The sequence below is a fragment of the Engystomops pustulosus genome, chromosome 3, assembly GCF_040894005.1.
Source record: "Engystomops pustulosus chromosome 3, aEngPut4.maternal, whole genome shotgun sequence".
Classification (NCBI taxonomy): domain Eukaryota; kingdom Metazoa; phylum Chordata; class Amphibia; order Anura; family Leptodactylidae; genus Engystomops; species Engystomops pustulosus.
Genome location: NC_092413.1, coordinates 9,505,909 through 9,522,093, shown reverse-complemented (window position 1 = coordinate 9,522,093; position 16,185 = coordinate 9,505,909). Strand labels below are relative to the sequence as shown.

The following is a 16,185-nucleotide window of genomic DNA, read 5'->3' as shown; positions in this document are numbered from 1 at the left end:
TAGGGCGGATCATCAATGTGTCATCACTAGGGGTCTCTAGGGCGGATCATCAATGTGTCATCACTAGGGGTCTCTAGGACGGATCATCAATGTGTCATCACTAGGGGTCTCTAGGACGGATCATCAATGTGTCATTACTAGGGGTCTCTAGGGCGGATCATCAATGTGTCATCACTAGGGGTCTCTAGGGCGGATCATCAATGTGTCATTACTGGGGGTCAGTTTGTTACATAATTATAAATAGAATGAGGTCAGACTACACAGAGTTTGTTTGTAGTCTGTAGCCATGGCGATGAATCCACAGAAACGGAGGAGATTTTTTGAATCCAGACTGTAAAAAGCTGATTGAATTTTTTAAATTCTGCCTGAACTGGTGGAACACAAAGTAACCGAAAACATTTACAAACATCCTAACTTTTTGCTCTAAATCTCCACTGATTTGTTCTTATCACCTGTGCACCTTATAGGATGTCAGGAACGACAACGCCCCTGAGCAGCGATATCCAAGTGTATCAGACCACGGACAGGTGAGCAATAGGTTAACTAGTTACCGTATTTTTCGGACTATAAGGCGCACAAAAAATCCTTTGATTTTCTGAGAAATCAAAGGTGCGCCTTATAATCCGGTGCGCCTTATATATGATCCGTACTTACAGACAATAGCTGCCTTGAACTGTGCACAGGTCTGCCACCTGCTGGTCATACATCCTTATAATCCGGTGCGCCTAATAATCCGGTGCGCCTTATATATGAACCTAGAAGTTTGAGCAGGCATTTATTGATGGTGCGCCTTATAATCCGGTGCACCTTATAGTCCGAAAAATATGGTAATAGTGGTCAAATCCTCTCCTGAAAACCTCTGTGCTGCTTTCACTATGTGACATCCTCGCATCATGTGACCTCCTCGCATCATGTTACCTCCTGGCATCATGTGACCTCCTGGCATCATGTGACCTCCTGGCATCATGTGACCTCCTCACATCCCCATTGTCCTGTGCAGTCCCGTCCTTATATCCTCCCATGCATAGACAGACCCCAGACGTTCATCTCCTGAAATCCTCTGTACAGCTGGGGAGATTCTTTCTTTCATTATTAATTGAATAATCCATAACTTTATTTTTCCAGGGGATTTATGCAGGGAGCAGGAGGACGAGCATGCTCAATGACGTGAGTGACCTGGGGCAGAAATGTGGGGTTCATGGGACTAAATAAAGCGTTGGTGTATACAGCCGCAGAGCCTGTGGGTCTCCATGGTGACAGACTACAAACACATCCAATGTAGTCAGATTCTGCAGTCATAAGCAAAATAGAAGAAGAGATGGATACATATGAGTACGGAGGTCTGGGGCTGTTTGTAGTCTGTTACCATGGTAACTAATAGGTGAGCGAAGGAGTTGAGAGCACAGAACAGTAGGAGAGTTCTGCTCTGGAAGAATCACAACTTTGTAGCAAAGGTTATAATATGTAATTGTTCTGTCTCTTTCCACCAGAAACTCCCAGAAAATATTCTCCGAGGGTCCGGCCTGGTGGATCGCCATGCCTACTCTGTAACCGACTACACGGAGGTAACTAATGAGCACAAGGAGAAAAGAACTGTATGGGTCTTCAGCAGAAGCTCGGTGATGGCCTCCCACAAGGGCTTCACCGATCCCACAAGGGCTTCACCGATCCCACAAGGGCTTCACCGATCCCACAAGGGCTCCACTGATCCTACAAGGGCTCCACTGATCCTACAAGGGCTCCACTGATCCTACAAGGGCTCCATTGATCCTACAAGGGCTCCATTGATCCTACAAGGGCTCCATTGATCCTACAAGGGCTTCACTGATCCTACAAGGGCTTCACTGATCGTACAAGGGCTCCACTGATCCAACAAGGGCTCCACTGATCCTACAAGGGCTTCACTGATCCGACAAGGGCTTCACTGATTCAACAAGGGCTCCACTGATCCTACAAGGGCTCCACTGATCCCACAAGGGCTTCACTGATCCCACAAGGGCTTCACTGATCCCACAAGGGCTTCACTGATCCCACAAGGGCTTCACTGATCCCACAAGGGCTTCACTGATCCTACAAGGGCTTCAATGATCCTACAAGGGCTTCACTGATCCTACAAGGGCTCCACTGATCCCACAAAGGCTCCATTGATCCCACAAGGGTTTCACTGATCCTATAAGGATATCGCTGATCCTACAAGGGCTCCACTGATCCCACAAAGGCTTTATTATTCCCACAAAGGCTTCATTATTCCCACAAGGGCTTCACCGATCCCACAAGGGCTTCACCGATCCTACAAGGGCTTCACCGATCCTACAAGGGCTTCACCAATCCTACAAGGGCTTCACCGATCCTACAAGGGCTTCACTGATCCTACAAGGGCTTCACTGATCCTACAAGGGTTCCACTGATCCAACAAGGACTCTACGGATCCAACAAGGGCTCCATTGATCCTTCATGGGCTCCATTGATCCTACAAGGGTTTCACTGATCCTACAAGGGCTCCACTGATCTTACAAGGGCTCCACTGATCTTACAAGGGCTCCACTGATCTTACAAGGGCTCCACTGATCTTACAAGGGCTCCACTGATCTTACAAGGGCTCCACTGATCTTACAAGGGCTCCACTGATCCTACAAGGGCTCCACTGATCCTACAAGGGCTCCACTGACCAAAGGTCTTACAGAGAATGGGTTACTGCAAAGCCCTTACTAAACCCTGAGGGCTTAATTGACCCCAAAGGAGCTCTACTGACCATGTGAGGGCTTATTCGACCCAACATGGTCTTTAGTGACACCATGAAGACCTTACATACCCCACAAAGTTTTAATGGAGCAAACCAGAGCTTTACTGACCCCACAAAGACTCCAGTAACCCCCACAAGAGCTTTACTGATGCCATGAAGACCTTCCTAACCCTGCAAGTGCTTTATTGACCCCACAAGAGCACTACTGACACCATGAACACTCTACTGACCCCACAAAGGCTCTGACAACACCGGAGCTCAACTGATGCCATAAAAACCTTCCTAATCCCACATGGGCTTTACTCACCCTACAGGAGCTCAACTGATGTCACTAAGACGGCCCTAACCCTTGAAAGTGCTTTACTGACCTTACAGCAGCTCTACAGACAATATGGACACCCTACTGATCCCACAAAGCCTTACTAGACCCAACAAGGGCTCTACTGACCCAACAAAGGCTCTAGTGACCCCACATGAGTTCTACTGATGCCATGAAGACCTTACTAACCCTTCAAGGCCTTTACTCATCCCTCAAAGGCTCTACTTACACATAAAGACCTTTCTATCCCTACAGGGGTTTTACTGACCCCATAGGAGCTCCATTGACAGGATTCTGGGATATACTAATCCTACGTAGGCTCCAAAGACCCTACTAGAGCTTTACTGATACTTTGAAGGCCTTACTGACCCTACAAGGCCAACTAAGTCTACAAAGGCTCTACTGACCTCACAAGATCTCTTCTGACACCAGACACCTTACTAGCACCATAGGGGCTTCATTGACCCAATAAGGGTATTACAGATCCCACAAATCCTCTTCTGACACCACAGGAGCTCTACTGACACAATTTGGGGACAAAATGACCCTACAATGGCTGAAATAACTCAAGAAAACCCCACAGGATCTCTACTGACATCATGAAGGTCTTAATGACCCCTCAGGGGCTTCATTGACCCATATATATCCCTACTACTGTTACTGACCCCACAAAGGCCTCACTGCAGTCTCTTGTGCTTTATAGCGAAACGTAGAATAAGCTGCAGTTGTGGTTGATTGTAACTCGAGAAATTCAGCTAAAAATAAAAAAAGCAACCTTTTCACTTTTGCGAGATCCTCTTCTTCTGACGATCTCAGCACAATAAGAGCAATTAAAGCGTTTCACTATTTGGCGCTCAGAAACCTCATTACAAGGTAAATGCTAAATGCCATGAAGCTGCGGAGCGCGCTGTCACTAGACGCCCTGCACCCAGGAGCATAGAATGGCGCACATACGTGACTATGGACTATGGTGGTGCCACACTCCTCGTACCAAACACCTGTAGTATCTGATCCTGTATTCTAGTATTGTATTCATTATAATTGTATCATTTTGTAGAATTAGAAATAATTCCATGTGTAACTGCAGGAAAATAACAAAGTTATTGCTACTTATTATATTAGGTTCCGTTTCAAAACGGATTTGTGAGACTCGTTCGGATATGGAATCCATGGGGGTACGGAGAATGGAATGGAAGGTGGAGCGACAGGTAAGTGCTGGGGGTGTGACATTGGGATATACATGAGGGAGTGTTATAAAGTTATGCACAGATACATTGGGGCAGATTTACTTACCCGGTCCATTCGTGATCCAGCTGCACGTTCTCTGCGGAGGATTCGGGTCTTCCGGTGATTCACTAAGGCAGTTCCTCCGATGTTCACCAGGTGTCGCTGCTGCCCTGAAGTTCGTCGGAATGCACTGAACTTCACCAAACCGGGCCGGGTGCAGGTAAGCGCGTGTCCAGCAACACTTTTTTTTTTAAATGCAGCGTCGGGTTTTCGTACCGCCACGCTCCCCGATTTCCGTTGCGTACATGCCGGCGCCGATGCGCCACAATCCGATTGCGTGCGCCAAAAACCCGGGGCAATTCCGGGAAAATTGGTGCAAAACGGAAAAATTTGGGTAAATCGCCGTAAAAACGTGATTCGGGCCCTTAGTAAATGACCCCCAATATGTAACTATTGGGGCAGGTTGTGATAGAACTTTGATAGATTTTCCCTCTGTGACATTGGGGCACATTTACTTACCTGGTCCTATCGCGATCCAGCGGCGCGTTGTCCGACGAGAATTCGGGTCTGCCGGGATTCACTAAGGTCTGTGCGCTCGATAACCAGCAGGTGTCGCTGCATCGCTCAGGTCCGCCGGAGTTCACCTTCTTCTTCCCGGTGCATGTAAGTGCTGATCTTGCGACACGAATTCTTTTTTAAATTCTGCGTTTTTTCCGAATTGGTCAGGTTGTCCAACAGCCATGCCCCCGATTTCTGTCGCGTGAAAGCCGTCAAAAACGGAAATCGTCGGGAAACCCGACGAATGTGCGTGATTCGGACCCTTAGTAAATGAGCCCCTTGTGTGCATCTTGTGTGCAGTGAAGATATAAAGGATGTGAGATAAGAATTTTTAGCAGAAAACTTCAAAAGGAAGAAAAGCTTCATTGTTTCATTTGTTTCCCTTAGATGCCCCTTATGGAATGAACTGAGACTGGAAGATAGACTGAAGCTTCAGGAGATCGAGGACGATGGACAGTTCTGGTACGGAGCATCATGTCTATTGTCTATGATTGCAGATGCCTCCAGTGATAGAGGAATTTAGAAACAGCGCCACACTCTGCCCATAGGTTATGTGTATTATTACAGTTCAGCTTTATCCTGAATGAGACTGAGATGCAATACCCCCTGGTGGACAGGTAAATAACTGTCCGGACCACCCATAAACTGTCCAGAATATTCACTACAGTTCTGGGTCTTTTTGTTCTTCACTGTTTTTGGATTGTCTACCATCTACTGTCTGCAAATAACTGATTAATAACATCTCAAGCGCGACTGTCGGCATCGGAGATCAGTCTCCGGAAAGCACAGCCCCATGTATTAAAGCTGCACAATAGACCAGGAAAAAAATTTGGTCAGAGAGCAAAATTAAGGCGCAGTCCATGTAAGATTTTGGCACACATCTCATTGATGTCGGCATTTTTATGGCGCACGACTGATTATTACCATCTACCCATTATTTACTTACAGCCGTGTGCCATAAAAATGCCGACATCAATGAGATGTGCGCCAAAATCTTACATGGACTGCGCCTTAATTTTGCTCTCAGACCAATTTTTTCCTGGTCTATTGTGCGCCAAAATTTGTGCCAAAAAAATGCCGACAAAATACACATAAATGTGACGGTTGATGTGGGAAAGTTAGGCCAAAAAAGACAGAGGAGTCGGGATAGTCGGAAACAGGAGTCGGGATAGTTTCTGGCACAAACTCATTATAAATGACACTGCGCCAAGTACGATAATATAACTCCAGACCTCCGCTCGCAGGACCCTTATAAGGTCTGTACTTTGTATCTTTCCAGGATGTGCTGGGAGGACTTTACCAAAGAATTTAGCCACATTATAATCTGCAGCCAAGTTCCCGAATTCAACGATTTTGGAGATAAACACAAGAAATGGAGCAAAAAAACCTTCAGGGACCGATGGACGAAAGATAAATTCTCCTGGAATAATATAGATAAAGGTAATTTTACGTGATATATTGTGGGCGCTGCTGCTTGGGGGTCACATAAAATAAGAAGCACGGGTCCTGCATCTCCAACTGGTTAGGTCCTTTGAAGGTCCTGGAAGGTTTTCTTGTATGCAATTTAGTGTGAGGATTCAGCACTAATGTATGAGTATAAAGCCGGAGACTCTTTTACTTACCCGGTCCAGTTGCGATCCAGCGGCGCGTTCTCCGACGTGGATTCGGGTCCTGCCGGGATTCACTAAGGTCGTGCACCCGATATCCTGCTGGTGTCGCTGCTGCGCCGAGGTCCGCCGGAGTTCACCTGCTTCTCCTCGGTGCATGTAAGTGCCGATCTTGCGACACAATTTTTTAAAAAAAATATCGCGTTTTTTCCGAATCCATTGGGTTTTCCGATGGCCATGCCCCCTGATTTCCATTGCATGCAAGCCGGTGCTGATGCGACACAATCCAATCACGTGCGCCAAAAGCCCGGGGGAATTCAGGGACAAACGGCACAAATCGGTAATATTCGGGAAACCCGGCGATTCGGCCCTTTAGTAAATGAGCCCCCATATCTTATTATCTCTGCAGGGCAGTATCATAGTTTCGGGTCACTTGGGTTATGGGTCACTTGGGCGGCCGTGGTGCCCCTGGGAGATTCAGGCTTGGACACTCATATCATAATCTGCAATTCACACACTTACATTGCATTTACATTTAGTAAATGTTGTGTTTACATTGCATTGACTTTGCATTGTAAATATAATGTCAACACAGTGTAAACATAATGTAAACAAAGTGTTAACACAATGAAAATGCAATGTAAACGCAACAGTGGTCACAGTGACACGTCCGCTACTACAGGTGTAACTCCAGACACAACATCTCTGCTGGAAGGTTTTATACTTTTTGTACTTTGGATACAATTCTCTTCCCTTTAGATTTCCTGATGAAAAATTCTGTATGCACCATAAAGGTGACCGGATCGGATCAGGTCCAGATCGGAGTAAACGTGGTCGTATCTCTCATGCAGAATAGCCGCAACCAGCAGAGGTTTGGTGATTGGCTCCCGATTGGCTTTGTGCTGATTAAGGTAAGTGACATCATGTGATTGCGATAATGGATGTAGAGGAGGAGGGCGGGGGAGGGGAGAACCCTCGTTATACAATATACAATCAGCCGCACAATACAATGTATCCTCGTGTTTAGCTAAATGTTCCAATGATTATATTGATTGCGCTCATTGCTCGCAGCCCTTACATTTATAGCCCGACGCTCCGATGGGAGTTGTTGTTTTCCGTTGTCGGGATAACAGGTTTGCTAACTGAAACAACTGGGATATTATATGAAATCATCTAAGATATTTTGTAGACTGCAGTCATTGGGGCATATTTACTTACCCGGTCCATTCGCGATCCAGCGGCGTGTTCTCTGCACTGGATTCGGGTCCGGCCAGGATTTATTAAGGCAGTTCCTCCGCCGTCCACTAGGTGGCGCTGGTGAGCTGAAAAGCATCGGAACGCTCTGGAGTTCACCGAGCCGGGCTGAGTGAAGGTAAGTGCAAGCTCCGCAACAGATGTTTTTTTTTAAATGCGGCGGTTTTTCCAAATCCGTCAGGTTTTCGTTCGGCCACGCCCCCCCGATTTCCGTCGCGTGCATGCCAGCGCCGATGCGCCACAATCCGATCGCGTGCGCCAAAATCCTGGGGCAATTCAGGGGAAATCGGCGCAAATCGGAAATATGAGATAGACAGGAGAAGGGGTAAGTAACCCAGAAAACCCAACCTTTTATTAAAGTGCCAGTCGCCCAGAAACATTTAATATGGACTTCCCCTAAAACCGCTGCCTCTAGTCCTGGGCACCTTCCCTAAACGGTCAGGGGTACCCCCCATTACTGACAGCTAAGAGCACAACAATGAGTTACAATCCTGGAATATAAATCCATATATCACAGTCCTGCTGCTACTAACAACACACACAAAGGTCTGATTACACATCTCTCCAGGGACAATCCATAACACTGACTGCAGAGAGCACAGAGCACAGCAGTGTGAGGTCTGATTACACATCTCTCCAGGGACAATACATAACACTGGCTGCAGAGAGCACAGAGCACAGCAGTGTGAGGTCTGATTACACATCTCTCCAGGGACAATACATAACACTGGCTGCAGAGAGCACAGAGCACAGCAGTGTGAGGTCTGATTACACATCTCTCCAGGGACAATACAGAACACAGGCTGCAGGGAGCACAGAGCACAGCAGTGTGAGGTCTGATTACACATCTCTCCAGGGACAATACATAACACTGGCTGCAGAGAGCACAGAGCACAGCAGTGTGAGGTCTGATTACACATCTCTCCAGGGACAATAGATAACACTGGCTGCAGAGAGCACAGAGCACAGCAGTGTGAGGTCTGATTACACATCTCTCCAGAGACAATACATAACACTGGCCGCAGAGAGCACAGCAGTGTGAGGTCTGATTACACATCTCTCCAGGGACAATACAGAACACAGGCTGCAGGGAGCACAGAGCACAGCAGTGTGAGGACCCCCCCCCCAGTTTACTTGGATAAGTCACATTCCTGTTGATCCTGACCCTCATTCCCTTTTATTTCCCAGCTCTCAGGCTCTAAGAACCAACTATCGCTGACTCCAGAGATTATGTCCAACATGAAATGTTACCAGAAGCACCAAATCACCGAGTCCCTGAGACTGACAGCGGGGACCTACGCCGCCATTCCCTACACCACACAGAGGAAGCACGAAACCTCATTCTACTTTCAGGTTTTCCAAAAGAGTGAGGACTGTACGAAGTAAGAATCCGGGGGCGTCCTGGCGGTGCAATCGTTTGAGTAAATGGACCCTGATGATTTTGGCAGGAGACACCTACAGGTGTATAAAATAAGATGTTTACTACTTGCATCTCCTATAAGACCCAGACATAACGTTATACAGAAAACAAATGGCTGGAGTGGCCACTAGAGGGAGCTATACTGTATACAGATATATTCTCATGGTCACAAGTGCAAGTAAGGAGGAAGATGGAGCTTTTATGGGGGCACATGGGGCTGGGATGGAACATGTATGACAGCACATAAAGTGGATATAATAGGATCGCACATAAATAGTCATAAACATATACATCAGCCAATCAAATGCGGAATATTACACATTCCATACATAATACACATTCCTCAGGGAAATGGAAAAAACTGCAATTAATGCAACAAATGGATGTAGATTTCGTAATTTTATGCAATTAAAAACTTTTTGTTTCTTTTTGCGTGCGATTATTGCCGCTTTCCGAGTTCTGTAACTTTTATATTCTGCAGGGTTTTTTTTATTTTATTTACCGATTTTGTTCCCATAAATATAAGATAAATGCACCTGCGGCTCCGCTAGATAATTGTATCTGCAGCCTGAAGATGTGAATACAATCGATTGCTTTGGCCCCCGCATGAGTAGTTTGTTATAGAGCAGCACTGGCAGGATTCAGGATGGAAAGGGGGACCTGGGTAGTATAATAACAGGGACCCCTCTAGACTGCGCTGTGGGGACCCTTGCAGTCTTATAGCCTCCAGAGCGTTCACCATGTAATACATAGTCACAACCTCCAGTGACAGCGAGTTCCATCATCTCTGCTCTTACAGTAATGAATCCTGTTCCCATAAAACATAATGGGGCACATTTAATTACCCGGTCCTGTCGCGATCCCGCGGTGCGTTCTCCAACGAGGATTCGGGTCCGGCGCGATTCACTCAGATCGTGCGCCCGAGTTCCTGCACGTGTCGCTTCTGCGCTGAGGTCCGCAGGAATTCACCTTCTTCTCCCTGGTGCATGTGACTGCTTGATCTTGCGACACATTTCCTTATTTAAATTCTGCGGTTTGTCCGAATCCGTCGGGTTGTCCGATGGCCACGCCCCCCCGATTTCTGTCACGTGCAAGCCGACGCCAATGCGACACAATCCGATCGCATGCGCCAAAATCAATTCGGCGCAAAACGGAAATTGTCGGGAAAGCCGGCGGAAATTCGTCCATCGGACCCTTAGTAAATGAGCCCCATTGTTACAATGTAAAGAGTTGATTCCTCTGTAGAGGGCGCTGTGCTTGGGGGTTTTACTCTTTGTAGAGTCTCACACTGTTACATCACAGTAATCTCCAGAGCTCCCCTTAGTGGTGGCTGTATATACAGTATGTAGTAATCTCCTGAGCTCCCCCTAGTGGTGGCTATATATACAGTATGTAGTAATCTCCTGATCTCCCCCTAGTCGTTGTGTATATACAGTATGTAGTAATCTCCTGAGCTCCCCCTAGTCGTTGTGTATATACAGTATGTAGTAATCTCCTGAGCTCCTCCTAGTGGTGGCTGTATATACAGTATGTAGTAATCTCCAGAGCTCCCCTTTGTGGTGGTGTATATACAGTATGTAGTAATGTCCCGAGCTTCCCCTAGTGGTGGCTGTATGTACAGTATGTAGTAATCCCCTGAGCTCCTCATAGTGGTGACTGTATATACAGTATGTAGTAATCTCCTGAGCTCCCCCTAGTGGTGGCTGTATATACAGTATGTAGTAATCTCCTGAGCTCCCCCTAGTGGTGTCTGTATATACAGTATGTAGTAATCTCCTGAGCTCCCCATAGTGGTGACTGTATATACAGTATGTAGTAATCTCCTGAGCTCCCCCTAGTGGTGGCTGTATATACAGTATGTAGGAATCTCCTGAGCTCCCCCTAGTGGTGTCTGTATATACAGTATGTAGTAATCTCCTGAGCTCCCCCTAGTGGTGGAGTATATACATTATGTAGTAATCTCCTGAGCTCCCCCTAGTGGTGGCTGTATATACAGTATGTAATAATCTCCTGAGCTCCTCCTAGTGGTGGCTGTATATACAGTATGTAGTAATCTCCTGAGCTCCTCCTAGTGGTGGCTGTATATACAGTATGTAGTAATCTGCTGTGATCCCCCTAGTGGTGGCTGTATATACAGTATGTAGTAATCTCCAGAGCTCCCCATAGTGGTGGCTGTATATACAGTATGTAGTAATCTCCTGTGGTCCCCCTAGTGGTGGCTGTATATACAGTATGTAGTAATCTCCTGTGCTCCCCCTAGTGGTGGCTGTATATACAGTATGTAGTAATCTCCTGAGCTCCCCCAGTTGTGGCTGTATATACAGTATGTAGTAATCTCCTGTGATCCCCCTAGTGGTGGCTGTATATACAGTATGTAGTAATGTCCTGAGCTTCCCCTAGTGGTGGCTGTATATACAGTATGTAGTAATCTCCTGAGCTCCCCCTAGTGGTGACTGTATGTACAGTATTTAGTAATATCCTGAGCTCCCCTTAGTGGTGGCCGTATATACAGTATATAGTAATCTCCTGAGCTCCCCCTAGTGGTGGCTGTATGTACAGTATTTAGTAATATCCTGAGCTCCCCCTAGTGGTGGAGTATATACGGTACGTAGTAATATCCTGTGCTCCCCCTAGTGGTGGTGTATATACAGTATGTAGTAATCTCCTTAGCTCCTCCTAGTGGTGGCTGTATATACAGTATGTAGTAATCTCCTGAGCTCCCCCTAGTGGTGCTGTATATACAGTATGTAGTAATCTCCTGAGCTCCCCCTAGTGGTGGTTGTATATACAGTATGTAGTAATCTCCTGAGCTCCCCCTAGTGGTGGTGTATATACAGTATGTAGTAATCTTCTGAGCTACCTCTAGTGGTGGTGCATATACAGTATGTAGTAATCTCCTGAGCTCCCCATAGTGGTGGCTGTATATACAGTATATAGTAATCTCCTAAGATCCCCCTAGTGGTGGCTATATATACAGTATGTGGTAATCTCATGAGCCCCCCCTAGTGGTGGCTGTATAAACAGTATATAGTAATCACCTGAGCTCTTCCTAGTGGTGGCTGTATATACAGTATGTAGTAATCTCCTGAGCTCCCCCTAGTTGTGGCTGTATATACAGTATATAGTAATCTTTTGAGCTCCCTCTGCTGGTGGTGCATATACAGTTTGTAGTAATCTCCTGAGCTCCCCCTAGTGGTGGCTGGATACACAGTTTGTAGTAATCTCCTGAGTTCCTCCTAGTGATGGTGTATATACAGTATGTAGTAATCTCCTGAGCTCCCCCTAGTGGTGGCTGTATATACAGTATGTAGTAATCTCCTGAGCTCCTCCTAGTGGTGGCTGTATATACAGTATGTAGTAATCTCCTGAGCTCCTCCTAGTGGTGGCTGTATATACAGTATGTAGTAATCTCCTGAGCCCCCCTAGTGCTGGTGTATACACCATAAATAGTAATCTCCTGAGCTCCCCTTAGTGGTGACTGTATATATAGTATGTTGTAATCTCCTGAGCTCCCCCTAGTGGTGGTTGTATATACAGTATGTAGTAATCTCCTGAGCTCCCCTTAGTGGTGGTGTACATACAGTATGTAGTAATCTCCTGTGGTCCCCCTAGTGGTGGCTGTATATACAGTATGTAGTAATCTCCTGAGCTCCTCCTAGTGGTGGCTGTATATACAGTATATAGTAATCTCCTGAGCTCCTCCTAGTGGTGGTTGTATATACAGTATGTAGTAATCTCCTGAGCTCCCCCTAGTGGTGGCTGTATATACAGTATGTAGTAATCTCCTGAGCTCCCCCTAGTGGTGGCTGTATATACAGTATGTAGTAATCTCCTGATCTCCCCCTAGTGGTGGTTGTATATACAGTATATAGTAATCTCCTTAGCTCCCCCTAGTGGTGACTGTATGTACAGTATTTAGTAATCTCCTGAGCTCCCCCTTGTGGTGGCTGTATATACAGTATGTAGTAATCTCCTAAACTCCCCCTAGTGGTGTCCGTATATATACAGTATGTAGTATTCTCCTGAGCTCCTCCTAGTGGTGGCTGTATATACAGTATGTAGTAATCTCCTGATCTCCCCCTAGTGGTGGCTGTATATACAGTATGTAGTAATCTCCTGAGCTCCTCCTAGTGGTGGCTGTATATACAGTATGTAGTAATCTCCTGAGCTCCCCCTAGTGGTGGCTGTATATACAGTATATAGTGATCTCCTGAGTTCATCCTAGTGGTGTCCGTATATACAGTATTTAGTAATCTCCTGAGCTCCTCCTAGTGGTGGCTGTATATACAGTATGTAGTAATCTCCTGAGCTCCCCCTAGTGGTGGCTGTATATACAGGAAGTAGTAATCTCCTGAGCTCCTCCTAGTGGTGGCTGTACATACAGTATATAGTAATCTCCTGAGCTCCCCCTAGTGGTGGCTGTATATACAGTATGTAGTAATCTCCTTAGCCCCCCTAGTGGTGGCTGTATATACAGTATGTAGTAATCTCCTGAGCTCCCCCTAGTGGTGGTGTATATACAGTGTGTAGTAATCTCCTGTGCTCCCCCTACTGGTGGTGTATATACAGTATGTAGTAATCTCCTGAGCTCCCCCTAGTGGTGGCTGTATATACAGTATGTAGTAATCTCCTGAGCTCCCCCTAGTTGTGACTGTATATACAGTATTTAGTAATCTCCTGAGCCCCCGCTAGTGGTGGCTGTATATACCGTATGTAGTAATCTCCTGAGCTCCCCCTAGTGGTGGCTGTATATACAGTATGTCGTAATCTCCTGAGCTCCTCCTAGTGATGGCTGTATATACAGTATGTAGTAATTTACTGAGCTCCTCCTAGTGGTGGCTGTATATACAGTATGTACTAATCTCCTGAGCTCCCCCTAGTGGTGGCTGTATGTACAGTATGTAGTATTCTCCTTAGCCCCCCCCCCCCTAGTGATGGCTGTATATCTTGTATGTAGTAATCTCCTGAGCTCCCCTAGTGGTGGTGTATATACAGTATGTAGTAATCTCCGGAGCTCCTCCTAGTGGTGGCTGTATATACAGTATGTAGTAATCTCCTGAGCTCCTCCTAGTGGTGGCTGTATATACAGTATGTAGTAATCTCCTGAGCTCCTCCTAGTGGTGGCTGTATATACAGTATGTAGTAATCTCCTGAGCTCCTCCTAGTGGTGGCTGTATATACAGTATGTAGTAATCTCCTGAGCCCCCCTAGTGCTGGTGTATACACCATAAATAGTAATCTCCTGAGCTCCCCTTAGTGGTGACTGTATATATAGTATGTTGTAATCTCCTGAGCTCCCCCTAGTGGTGGTTGTATATACAGTATGTAGTAATCTCCTGAGCTCCCCTTAGTGGTGGTGTACATACAGTATGTAGTAATCTCCTGTGGTCCCCCTAGTGGTGGCTGTATATACAGTATGTAGTAATCTCCTGAGCTCCTCCTAGTGGTGGCTGTATATACAGTATATAGTAATCTCCTGAGCTCCTCCTAGTGGTGGTTGTATATACAGTATGTAGTAATCTCCTGAGCTCCCCCTAGTGGTGGCTGTATATACAGTATGTAGTAATCTCCTGAGCTCCCCCTAGTGGTGGCTGTATATACAGTATGTAGTAATCTCCTTAGCTCCCCCTAGTGGTGACTGTATGTACAGTATTTAGTAATCTCCTGAGCTCCCCCTAGTGGTGGCTGTATATACAGTATGTAGTAATCTCCTGAGCTCCCCCTAGTGGTGTCCGTATATATACAGTATGTAGTAATCTCCTGAGCTCCTCCTAGTGGTGTCTGTATATACAGTATGTAGTAATCTCCTGATCTCCCCCTAGTGGTGGCTGTATATACAGTATGTAGTAATGTCCTGAGCTCCTCCTAGTGGTGGCTGTATATACAGTATGTAGTAAACTCCTGAGCTCCCCCTAGTGGTGGCTGTATATACAGTATATAGTGATCTCCTGAGTTCATCCTAGTGGTGTCCGTATATACAGTATTTAGTAATCTCCTGAGCTCCTCCTAGTGGTGGCTGTATATACAGTATGTAGTAATCTCCTGAGCTCCCCCTAGTGGTGGCTGTATATACAGGAAGTAGTAATCTCCTGAGCTCCTCCTAGTGGTGGCTGTATATACAGTATATAGTAATCTCCTGAGCTCCCCCTAGTGGTGGCTGTATATACAGTATGTAGTGATCTCCTGAGCCCCCCTAGTGGTGGCTGTATATACAGTATGTAGTAATCTCCTGAGCTCCCCCTAGTGCTGGTGTATATACAGTATGTAGTAATCTCCTGAGCTCCCCCTAGTGGTGGTGTATATACAGTATGTAGTAATCTCCTGAGCTCCCCCTAGTGGTGGCTGTATATACAGTATGTAGTAATCTCCTGAGCTCCCCCTAGTGGTGACTGTATATACAGTATTTAGTAATCTCCTGAGCCCCCCCTAGTGGTGGCTGTATATACCGTATGTAGTAATCTCCTGAGCTCCCCCTAGTGGTGGCTGTATATACAGTATGTCGTAATCTCCTGAGCTCCTCCTAGTGGTGGCTGTATATACAGTATGTAGTAATCTCTTGAGCTCCTCCTAGTGGTGGCTGTATGTACAGTATGTACTAATCTCCTGAGCTCCCCCTAGTGGTGGCTGTATGTACAGTATGTAGTATTCTCCTTAGCCCCCCCCCCCCCTAGTGATGGCTGTATATCTTGTATGTAGTAATCTCCTGAGCTCCCCTAGTGGTGGTGTATATACAGTATGTAGTAATCTCCGGAGCTCCTCCTAGTGGTGTCCGTATATACAGTATGTAGTAATCTCCAGAGCCCCCCCTAGTGGTGGCTATATATATCGTATGTAGTAATCTCCTGAGCTCCCCCTAGTGGTGGCTGTATATACAGTATGTAGTAATCTCTTGAGCTCCTCCTAGTGGTGGCTGTATATACAGTATGTAGTAATCTCCTGAGCTCCTCCTAGTGGTGTCTGTATATACAGTATGTAGTAATCTCCTGAGCTCCCCCTAGTGGTGGCTGTATATACAGTATGTAGCAATCTCCTGAGCTCCCCCTAGTGGTGACTGTAT

At 46.3% G+C, this 16,185-nt stretch overlaps 1 protein-coding gene across 1 annotated transcript in view; it reads left to right on the top strand.

Moving 5' to 3' along the window:
- The window catches only part of LOC140120935 (calpain-13-like), a 29,853-nt gene extending 20,345 nt beyond the window's left edge, over positions 1-9,508 (top strand). Inside the window, exons 9-16 of the mRNA XM_072139980.1 lie at positions 468-527; positions 1,126-1,167; positions 1,491-1,565; positions 4,185-4,270; positions 5,235-5,309; positions 6,127-6,287; positions 7,214-7,365; positions 8,897-9,508. Of these exons, the coding sequence (XP_071996081.1) occupies positions 468-527; positions 1,126-1,167; positions 1,491-1,565; positions 4,185-4,270; positions 5,235-5,309; positions 6,127-6,287; positions 7,214-7,365; positions 8,897-9,094 (849 nt within the window). The 3' untranslated portion in view covers positions 9,095-9,508. The remainder of the gene's footprint in view (positions 1-467; positions 528-1,125; positions 1,168-1,490; positions 1,566-4,184; positions 4,271-5,234; positions 5,310-6,126; positions 6,288-7,213; positions 7,366-8,896) is intronic.
- Positions 9,509-16,185: the final 6,677 nt, after the last annotated feature.